The sequence below is a fragment of the Crinia signifera genome, chromosome 4 (assembly GCF_055691185.1).
Source record: "Crinia signifera chromosome 4, ASM5569118v1, whole genome shotgun sequence".
NCBI lineage: Eukaryota > Metazoa > Chordata > Amphibia > Anura > Myobatrachidae > Crinia > Crinia signifera.
In genome coordinates this window covers 319,192,199-319,203,598 of record NC_139220.1, presented here as the reverse complement: position 1 = coordinate 319,203,598, position 11,400 = coordinate 319,192,199, and the positions used below count along the sequence as shown (strand labels likewise).

Below are 11,400 nucleotides of genomic sequence, written 5' to 3'. Positions count from 1 at the left end.
GTGTGCAGTCAAAAAATATTTTCCCACCATTCCGGTTGGCTCACATGACCCTTCTGTAGGGTGGGACGACACTGTAGAGTAGGGTATGGATCGTTAGGTCGACCCAAGAAAGGTCCGGTGTCGGCCTAAGGAGTGTCAACCTTTCTTGGGCTGACCTAACGACTCCATCCCAGAATAGTACAGTTTAGAACGTATCAAATGTATTTGTTCTCCTTATATCTTATATCCCTCATGCAGTCTGGAAAATCCTGAAGATGTTCTGTATTATTAAATACAGGTCTAGTTGTAAAAGTGGAAAACCCATATACATTGCTAAGTGGACATATTTAGATGTTGAAGAACATTAGTTCATATTTAATTGGACAACAGCAGTTACAATAGCAGCATAATAAATGTGTTTTTTTTCCCCCCTCTCAAATTCTTCATCTGTGAGGCCTGGAACAGCTTCTTCCTTGTGGTGGTGAAACGCGTTGGACGATGGCAGTTTGTCGTCTCTGCTGACCAGAAATCATTGCCCGGGTGTTGAGTTGGGGCCGTAAAAGTATGATGTAGACTTTGGGAGAGAATATACAGAACAGCAGACAGGCACTGGAGGATAGGATTGCAAATATCTCTGTAGCCACTGCCAGCATTCCATGGGTGCTGAGATAGGCCGGGATGAAGGAGATCCAGACGCTGAGGAACACCAACATGGTAAAGGTTATGTGACTAGCCTCGTTAAAGGCTCCTGGTAGCTTTCTGGCCAAGAAGGCAATAACAAAGCATACAGCGGACAAAAGCCCAAGGTATCCAAGCATGAACCAGAAACCAAGGCCATCGTTGCACAGGACAATAATTTTGCCTAACTGGCTTTTAGCATCACGTTTTGGAATTGGCGGGTCTAGGGTGAACCAAGAGAGGCAAAGAGTAAACTGGATAGCGGTGCAAAACATGGCAAAAAAGATGGGCCATCGTAGTCCCATGGCAACTCGAAGACACCCACCTGGCTGATTGGCGTTGAAGGCCAGAAGAACAATGATGGTCTTGGCCAGAAGGCATGATATACACAGGGTGAAAAGCACCCCAAATGCAGCTTGGCGAACAAGGCAGATATAGATTCCTGGTGGGGCAAGCAGAAGCAGGGGGCAAAGGAAAGAGAGCGAGAGAGACACGAGCAGGATGAAACTCAGGGCACAGTTGTTGGCACGGACCAACGGGGTCTCTCTGTTCTTGATGAAAAGGAAGAGTACCGCAGCTGGCAAGATGGAGCCCAGGATGGAAGCGGTTCCCAGCGACAGGCCGAGAGGCTCAGACATGGACAGGACCTCCACCACACTGGGGAGACATTGGTTATGGGCAGAATTTGGGTGCTCCTCTTCTGGGCACAGGTAACAATCAGCAGCATCTGCAAGGAATAGATATAGGTAACCATTGCGTTCGAGAGTTCCGTCAGTTGACCTTCAATATTTTTGGGGGATATTTACCCTATTCATAGGGTGTGAATTAATAGGTTGACCGTGTCTAGGTCGACAATAGGTCATCCACTATTGGTGGACAGGCAATAGGTTGACACACGAAAAGGTCGACATGGTCTAGGTCGACATTGACAAAATGTTGACACAAACAAAAGCCGACATGGAAATGGATGACACAGAAAAAGTTCAACACAAGTTTTTGATGGGTTTTCTGTGTCTATGTTGATATCTGTCACCATGGACACCGCATCAGTGTACCGCATCCCCTCGCTGCACTCTGCAGACTTTTATGTTCTCCATCTATGCCGACATGGAATGTGAAGAAAGAACATGTCGGTTTTAACAAAATCATGAAACACCTGTGTCAACCTTTTCCGATGATTGACACGCCGACCTTTTGTGTGTGTGTGTCAACATTTTGTCAGTGTCAATCTAGACCAGGTCAACCTTTTCCCCATGTCAACCTATTGCCTGTCGACCAATAGGGGTTTACCTATGGGGTGTGGATCATCTAACAGACCACACTTAGGTCGACATGGTTGTAGGTCGACATGGGTCAAGGTCGACATTTGTTTAGGTCGACATGGGACAATGTCGACATGGGTTTAGGTCGACAGTCGTTAGGTCGACATGGGTTTTCACAGGTTTTTTACCCGAATGTCGACACAGTTGACATGGACACATTTTATTCTCCCACCACGCCCTAGTGGATGGTAGGGCATGAAATACCGCCTGTCGGCACATGTCAGCTCAAAAAACAGTGAAAAACCCATGTCGACCTAAACCCATGTCGACCTTGTCCAATGCCGACCTAAACCCATGTCGACCTTGACCCATGTCGACCTACAACCATGTTGACCTTCCCCCCTGTCGGCCCAACGTGGCCGACCTAATGACTGTCGACCTAAGTGACCGTTTCCCGACCTATGCGAGTGGATGAGTTTGCGTAGTTCGCTGAACGGAAGAGAAATCCTTCGATGGTCGCTCACTCAAATGATGGGTGCCGATTCAGACCCATTTGTGACGGTCCGTATTCGTCCCCATCCCAGATGGTTGGGGTTTGCCCATGTGCGAATATACACATCTGCAAGCATTGGGGCTGATGTGAGAGCGATTGCAGAATGGTTTTTCCGAGCAGCTGAAGGGTCCTGCAGTACCGTGTTACTAATGATGAACACGACCCACATAGGTCCATATGCATATGGTCAACATGAGCAAATGGTCGACACAAGCACGTGTCGGTATGGCTATGGTCGACACGTGAATAGGCAGACATTTTCGAGTTTTTTCTCTCCTCTTTTAAACGTTTTGATACTTTATCATCAACATGGGCCCGATGCAACACATGTTCATGGATTGACCTGTTCCGTGTCGGCCTTTTTCTTATGCCGACCTTTGTTACCTTTGCACGTCGATATATTGGCGCCGACCCAATGAACCACACCCAACACACAATGGGTTATATTTACTGACTGGTGCCAGCATCTCTGAGGATGCTGGCACATCACCAGTGTAAGTGTTTTAGCCTGGGGTGGTAGTAATGGTGGTGGGGGCATTGGATGGTCATGTTTAGGCACTAGGGGGACTTAGGGTTAGGCTTTGGAATGGGAGAATTAAGTTTAGGCAGCATGGTGCGACAGTTATGGTTAGGCAACGATGTGCTTTAAGAGCTCCGATCGGGCCCCCTCCTCTCCGGTGTTGCAGTAGGCATTGTACCAGAGTCTGCTGTGCATGCACAGGTCTCCGAGAACATGGCACCCATGCTGCTCTCTTGTGGATGGACAAATCACTGGTAAAATGGCCACAGCCGCTATTTTCCCGCTCATTTTTGCCACTGTGCTGCCGGCACATAAACGGAGCACCAATTCTAGTTGGAGGAGTGGTGAGGCATAAATGAGCAAATATATCATTAACTTACCTGTCCAGTTGGAGATTTCCCTTGTTGCACAAGGAATACAGTCATAGCAGCAATGGGCCTGACCATGACGTGGAGCTTTCCAGAAGCCAGCAGGACAATTCTCGGAGCACACAGAGCCAGGCATCTAAAGGTGCAAATGGTAGGATGGTGAAAACAGGGCTCGGAAACCTTGTTATGACCTGACAAAGTGTTATTAGGGAATGTGTTACCTGGCCAAAGTGTTCGCCCCATCTAATGACACTATGGTTGATGAACAAGTCTTGACCCAGCTGGGCACCACTTTCATAACTTCCTACTCTCACCCATTTGTCTATTCCAGATTCCTCCTGCCAGTTGATGATGTCATAAATGGCGGGTGCATTTCCAAGGGCGTCAAAATAGAGGTCATCATCAATATTTCCTTTGACTTGTACTCTGCGGAGGTAGTAGAAGAGCTACAGGAAGGTTATGGGATGAATGAAGAGAAGTCAATGGTATCAAGTTTGTACGTTTCTCTGCTCCTAAATTTTCCAAATTCTAATTTACTTCCCATTCTCACCTGCCAGGGCTCAAAATGTTGCATGTCTACACAATGGTGTCCCACCAAGACTCGTTCCCCTCCTCTACAGGTGCCCATGTCCTGAAGAGCTTTGGCCACCATCTTAACAGCCTTATAGACATTGTAGGTAACTCGAAGGTCCCCGATGTCTGAAAATATCTGCAGAGATGCAGGGTCCTCCAGTCCCGTACACAAAATTGAGGTAGAAAAGGAAGAGTCAGAGAAAGAGTCATATATGGAATCAAAAGTTGATAGGTGTAGAGGTATAGAAGTGGTGGGATAATTGGTGGAATAAAGAGGGTGATCAAATAGAGAAGAACGATTCTCTTCTGTAGTCCAATGACAACTAAATGCTTCCTCCCAGAACTCCTTAAAAAATGCATGATTATGGGATTCATTGGGGTGCAGCCCAAAAACAAACTCTTTGAAACCAGGAGCTGCTCCATTACGAAGAACAAGACCCAAAGAACCTCTCAGGAAGTGTGAGAGCCAGGGTGCCACCAGTCCCGGTGATGTAGACCATGCATCGGTGGAAAACCAAACTCTATCTCTAGTGTCACCATTCCGTGCAAGTTCCAGTAAAACAGGGTTTATGTAGGCCTCAAGGGAGAAGACAACCACCACATTTGCTGTCGATTGTCTAATAACTGTGGCCACTTGAGAGACCTCTGTTGCTTCGGAAGGAACTTTTTCCCAGAAAGCTAGACAGGCTTCTGTGGCCACCAGCTCCTCAATAAAAGCTTGACTCAAAGTGGAGGCACTGCTTTCCTGGGACAGGACACCCACCCATGACCAGCCAAACATCTGAAGCAATCGAGCAATGCCTTTAGCCTGGGAAGATACTGTAGGGGCAACACTAAGAGTGTTGGGGTAAAGGAAGTGGTTGCTCAATTTGGCAGGAGGTGTAAAGTAGCTGATCTGTAAGAGAGAGGACAAGAATGTATTCGGGCATTTATTAGGATATGGAATCAGTGGGAGGAGCAGGGGCCCCAGCAACACATATAGTATATCAGGAGATGCGTGATTGATAGTGAGGACAGGGTTGCATGTGACAGGGACGGTGACATGATGTAATGGGTGTAATGGGGCAACAAGAAGCCACAGACTGAGAGTTATATAGTAGAAGGAACAGGGTCCCCAGCAGCACAGAGTATATCAGGAGATAAGTGATGTGTTGGTGAGGACAGGACTGCATGTGACAGGGGCAGTGACATGATGTGAGGAGGGGAATGGAGGCAGCAGGAAGCCACAGACTGAGAGTTATATAGTGGGAGGAGCAGGGTCCCCAGCAGCACAGAGTATATTAGGAGATGAGTGATGTGTCAGTGAGGACAGGGCTGCATGTGACAGGGGCAGTGACATGATGTGAGGAGGGGGATGGAGGCAGCAGGAAGCCACAGACTGAGAGTTATATAGTGGGAGGAGCAGGGTCCCCAGCAGCACAGAGTATGTCAGGATATTAGTGGTGTGTGGACATAGATGATGTCAATAATGTGCTTGAAAAACAGCATCTTCCCTAACATATATACAGTAGAGCCATATGCTTTTAGAGCTATGTATTCAGCATACACACAATATTGCTGGTCTGCATGAGCGCTGTACTGTGATCACAGAGTAAAGGCTTTGCCTATATCAGATTACCTTTACCTACCCTATTCCATCTCTGTGTATTGAAATGTGCAGAATGCCTTTGAATTTGCCATCGCCTTGTTGTGCAGATAAGGTACACAACCTGGAGGACCGTGTCCCTTTATTTTTGTAAATTTGTCCACAATTCCCGCCTCTCACTGCAGTCACCATTCTCACCTGTGGATACTTGTAGACTCCAAAAACATTTGCTAAACTCAGAGCTGATTCCTCGCTGGCGTCTCCGAGCACTGCAGCCATTCTTGGTGGTGGACCCCAACACTTATAGTTCATCGGCCCTCCAGGACCACCAGAGAGGAGCCATGATGCCCCCACTAGGGCCCCTTTCGCATCACTGCATGAGTCCATCACTGCTACTCCGAGTGTGAGGTTCTGCAGTATCCCAGGTGTCCTGTTAATCTCTTCCACGGCAAAGAGTAACATGAGGAACCAACGGAAGGAGCGAAAGCTGAACCTGGTTGGGGTAAACACAACACAACCTCAGTATCTCCCTCTAGGGGTCACATGACTTGGTTATCAGAGATACTATGCTATTGTCTGTTATTTGGATGCCCCTTTGTCCAGTAAAATAATGCATTTATGGTATATACTGGCGATGCACAATCACCTATTCCACCTTATTTTTTTAATGTCTTGCGGCTGAGTGTGTCTCCTGGCTGAGGTGCTGTGCAGTGTGTCTCATGGCTGAGGGTATGTGTAATGTGGCTTTAGGCTGAGGGGCTGTGCAGTGTAGCTCCGGGCTGAGGGGCTGTGCACTGTGTTTCCAGGCTGAGGGGCTGTGCAGTGTGGCTTTAGGCTGAGGGGCTGTGCAGTGTAGTAGTAGTAGTAGTAGTAGTAGGTTTATTTATAAGGCGCCACAAAGTGTCCGCAGCACCGTACATAGCAAACAAAAAACAAATTACAAGGTAACGTACAGGGTGTGTTGAAAAATACAGTATAAATAGGGGTATAGCCGGTAGAACTAAAATCAGCATCAGTTCAGAAGTAGGTGTCAAAATTGTCGAGGAGACTGAAGATGAAGTAGAGGAAGGGAAGAACAGGACAGGAGCACAGTTGAGGTAAAGAGGTAGGGTGAGTACGTGAGGAAGGAGGACCCTACTCATAAGAGTTAACATTCTAAAAATAGGTGGGTGGACGAACGAAATACAATAGGATAAGTAGGAACGGAGGGGAACGGAGGCAGGATAGGAGGATCAAAAGAGGTTAGGAGGAGGGATAGGCTAGTCGAAAAAAGTGGGTTTTGAGGGAGCGCTTGAAGGAGGTAAGGGAATCAGAAAGCCTGATGGGTGGTGGGAGGTTGTTCCAGTGCAGGGGGGCAGCACGAGAGAAGTCTTGGACACGGGAGTGGGAGGAGGTGATTAGGTGAGAGGTCAGTCGGCGGTCAGCGATGGAGCGAAGAGGACGGGAGGGAGTGTGGATAGAGATCAGTGAAGAGAGGTAAGGGGGAGCGTTGGAGGAGGAGAGAGCCTTCTAGATGGTGGTGAGGAGTTTAAAGAGAACTTGGAAAGGAATGGGGAGCCAGTGAAGAGATAGACAGAGGGGGGAGGCGGAGGTAGAGCGGCGGGAGAGGAAGATGAGCCTAGCAGCAGCGTTAAGAATGGTTTGGAGAGGTGCGAGGTGGGTGAGAGGTAGCCCAGAGAGAAGGATGTTGCAGTAGTCAAGGCGGGAGATGACAAGAGAGTGAATGAGAATTTTGGTCGCGTCAGTGGAGAGGAATGGTCTGATGCGTGAGATGTTGCGTAGGTGAAAGCGGCAAGACTGTGAGAGAGCACGAATGTGGGGGGTGAAAGAGAGGGAGGAGTCAATGATGACACCGAGGCAGCGCGTTTGGTCGGTGGAGGTGATCCCGGTTTCACCAATGCTGATGGAGATAGTGGGAGAAGAGGGGATGTTCGGGGGATGGAAGATTAGAAGTTCAGTTTTAGTCATGTTTAGTTTCAGGAAGCGTTGGGTCATCCAGGCTGAGATGGCCGTGAGGCATTCGGAGACCTTGGACAGGAGTGATGGGGATAGGTCGGGGGAGGAGATCATCAGCATAAAGGTGGTAATGAAAACCAGTGTGTCTCCAGGCTGAAGGGCTGTGCAGCGTGTCTCCTGGCTGAGGGGCTGTGCAGTGCTGCTCTATGCTGAGGCATGTGCATTGTGGCTTTATGCTGAGGGGCTTTGCAGTGTGTCTCCTGGCTGTGGGGGACATGCAATATGTCTCCGGGGCTGTGAAGTGCGGCTCTATGCTGAGGGGCTGTGCAGTGTGGCTCCAGACTGAGTGATTGTGCAGTGTGGCTCTATGCTGAAGGGCTGTGCAGTGTGGCTCTGTGCTGAAGGGCTGTGCAGTGTGGCTCTGTGCTGAGGGGCTGTGCAGTGTGTCTCCAGGGTGAGGGGCTGCGCAGTGTGGCTCAGCTCCAGCCTGAGGGGCTGTGCAGTGTGGCTCCTGGCTGAGGGGCTGTGCAGTGTGGCTCGACTCCAGGCTGATGGGCTGTGCAGTGTAGCTCCAGGCTGAGGGGCTGTGCAGTGTGGCTCCGGGCTGAGGGGCTGTGCAGTGTATCTCCAGGCTGAGGGGCTGTGCAGTGTGGCACAGCTCCAGGCTGAGGGGCTGTGCAGTGTGGCTGCAGGCTGAGGGCTGTGCAGTGTGATTCTGTGCTGAGGGGCTGTGCAGTGTGGCTCGGCTCCAGGCTGAGGGGCTGTGCAGTGTGTTTTCAGTCTGAGGGGCTGTGCAGTGTGGCTCGGCTCCAGGCTGAGGGGCTGTGCAGTGTGTCTCCAGGCTGAGGGGCTGTGCAGTGTGGCTCTGTGCTGAGGGGCTGTGCAGTGTGTCTCCAGGCTGAGGGGCTGTGTAGTGTGGCTCTGTGCTGAGGGGCTGTGCAGTGTGTCTCCAGGCTGAGGGGCTGTGCAGTGTGGCTTGGCTCCAGGCTGATGGGCTGTGCAGTGTGGCTGCAGGCTGAGGGCTGTGCAGTGTGGTTCTGTACTGAGGGACTGTGCAGTGTGGCTCAGCTCCAGGCTGAAGGACTGTGCAGTGTGTCTTCAGTCTGAGGGGCTGTGCAGTGTGGCTCGGCTCCAGGCTGAGGGGCTGTGCAGTGTGTCTTCAGGCTGAGGGGCTATGCAGTGTGGCTCAGCTCCAGGCTGAGGGGCTGTGCAGTGTGTCTCCAGGCTGAGAGGCTGTGCAGTGTAGCTCTGTGCTGAGGGGCTGTGCAGTGTGTCTCCAGGCTGAGGGGCTGTGCAGTATGCCTCTGTGCTGAGGGGCTGTGCAGTGTGGCTCAGCTCCAGGCTGAAGGACTGTGCAGTGTGTCTTCAGTCTGAGGGGCTGTGCAGTGTAGCTCTGTGCTGAGGGGCTGTGCAGTGTGTCTCCAGGCTGAGGGGCTGTGCAGTATGCCTCTGTGCTGAGGGGCTGTGCAGTGTGTCTCCAGGCTGAGGGGCTGTGCAGTGTGGCTCAGCTCCAGGCTGATGGGCTGTGCAGTGTGGCTGCAGGCTGAGGGCTGTGCAGTGTGGTTCTGTGCTGAGGGGCTGTGCAGTGTGGCTCTGCTCCAGGCTGAGGGGCTATGCAGTGTGTCTCCAGTCTGAGGGGCTGTGCAGTGTGGCTCGGCTCCAGGCTGAGGGGCTGTGCAGTGTGTCTCTAGGCTGAGGGGCTGTGCAGTGTGGCTCGGCTCCAGGCTGAGGGGCTGTGCAGTGTGTCTCCAGACTGAGGGACTATGCAGTGTGGCTTGGCTCCAGGCTGAGGGGCTGTGCAGTGTGGCTCCTGACTGAGGGGCTGTGCAGTGTGGCTCGGCTCCAGGCTGATGGGCTGTGCAGTGTAGCTCCAGGCTGAGAGGCTGTGCAGTGTGGCTCTGGGCTGAGGGGCTGTGCAGTGTGTCTCCAGGCTGAGGGGCTGTGCAGTGTGGCTCAGCTTTAGGCTGAGGGGCTGTGCAGTGTGTCTCCAGGCTGAGGCTCTGTGCTGAGGGGCTGTGCAGTGTGTCTCCAGGCTGAGGGGCTGTGTAGTGTGGCTCGGCTCCAGGCTGATGCAGTGTGCAGTGTGGCTGCAGGCTGTGCAGTGTGGCTCTGTGCTGAGGGGCTGTGCAGTGTGTCTCCAGGCTGAGGGGCTGTGTAGTGTGGCTCGGCTCCAGGCTGATGCAGTGTGCAGTGTGGCTGCAGGCTGTGCAGTGTGGCTCTGTGCTGAGGGGCTGTGCAGTGTGTCTCCTGGCTGAGGGGCTGTGCAGTGTGTCTCCTGGCTGAGGGGCTGTGCAGTGTGGCTCCTGGCTGAGGGGCTGTGCAGTGTGTCTCCTGGCTGAGGGGCTGTGCAGTGTGTCTCCTGGCTGAGGGGCTGTGCAGTGTGGCTGCTGTCGGAAATGAAAGGACCACGGCAGATATGGAGATACTGTACATATCTGCCTGGCAGATGTAACATGTGGGTGTTATTTTGTTCCAGTGCAGGGTAAATATTATTTTTACACTAAAGTATAGATTTCAGTTTGAACACACCCCACCCAAATCTAACTCTCCCTGCACATGTTACATCTTCCCCACCTGCAGGCCCCTGTATGGCAGGTGCCGACATTCTCACCGTTGGCAGGCGTGAGTGCTTGGTGGCTCGGTGAAGGTTACAGGAGGTATTCCATGGTCGAGGTGCAGGGGAAATATTCCGCCAAGGAGAACATCAGCCTCCTGTATGTACCCCTTCACCCCCTGTTGCTGCAGGATGCACGCCGGCATCAGGTGACCTGCTTGGGAGAAAAGAATACACAGGCATAAAGCGGGCGATAACATCATCCTCATAGAACAATGGTGGAGAGACGCCAACGCTTGGGATGCCAAGGAGCGCGACAGACTCTGGTTATCGGAGGAACCAAGTGGCAGATCTGGAGGCTGTGTGTGACCATGCCAACTGCAGCTGGGCACAATGGTGCCAACCTCTGAGATCTGCAGCTGCAATAATCCGAGTATACCTCGCTCCACAAGTATTTATACCTCTCCCTCTCCCCAGAGGAGCACGGAGGCCCCAAGGACAGAAATAAACAGCATTTCATGTACTCATTTACTGATAAGCACAAATCCTCTTGTTGCTCATTCCCAGAAAGCTGTTTATATCTATGGAAATTATGCACAGACTCCATCCAGTAGCACATACCTGTGTCACGCGGAACGTGGACGTGTTAGATGTGGACACAACGTGACGCAGAACTAAATCCATTGTGCAACAAAAATTGTTTTTGTGTTTTTAAGTGGACCGTGAAGTCAGGGTGCCAATAGGCAGGTCCGGTTTGGCCTGTTTTCACCCGGTTCCGATGGATCTGGCTGACGGATCGGGTGTAGAATAGCCAAATCGGACTGGTGCTGATATCTGATCCCATCCGACGCGCGGTCCCGTGCACAGAAGATCAGAACGGGAGGTCATACGTGCTGCACGTATGATCTCCTACTTGACCCCCTTCCCTGCAGCAGGGAATGCATGTGATACGTCACATCATGAGGGGGAACGGGAGGGAACTGAGTTGGACAACCTCTAATGGTGAGGTGTAACATTGTAGCCTCCAGATTGACTTAGAACAGTCATTCTCACAGACAAGCAACTTTTTCTAAATGATTGACAGGCATGGGGCGATCCCTGGGGTCCACCCAGTGTTTTATAAGCGTGTCCACACAAACGTTGGGCACGCCCATACAAACGCTGGGTGGACACCTGCACATGCAGACGTGGCACTGCCTGGCACCATCCAATGATTTTTTCCTCTGCGGGGGGGGGGGGGGGGGGGGGGCGTGCGTTTGGTGAGGCTCATATCTGCAGTCTAGCAAGCAGGTCTGAATTACCCCCACAGTGACACAACAGTAGCAGAGAGCATGGCAGTTTATTAAACCAAGCGACCTCATAGAAACCAATC

The 11,400-nt window shown here is 51.4% G+C and overlaps 1 protein-coding gene across 1 annotated transcript; it reads right to left on the bottom strand.

Moving 5' to 3' along the window:
• Positions 1–386: 386 nt before the first annotated feature.
• LOC146073379 (vomeronasal type-2 receptor 26-like) lies at positions 387–10,712 on the bottom strand. Its single transcript, XM_083180558.1, has 7 exons — positions 10,650–10,712; positions 10,351–10,447; positions 10,086–10,242; positions 5,717–6,011; positions 3,582–3,806; positions 3,373–3,496; positions 387–1,384 (listed from the first exon to the last, which is right to left on the bottom strand). Exons 1-7 carry the CDS (start codon positions 10,710–10,712, stop codon positions 423–425), a joined length of 1,923 nt encoding a protein of 640 aa, XP_083036684.1. The 3' UTR covers positions 387–422.
• Between the last annotated feature and the right edge of the window lie 688 nt (positions 10,713–11,400).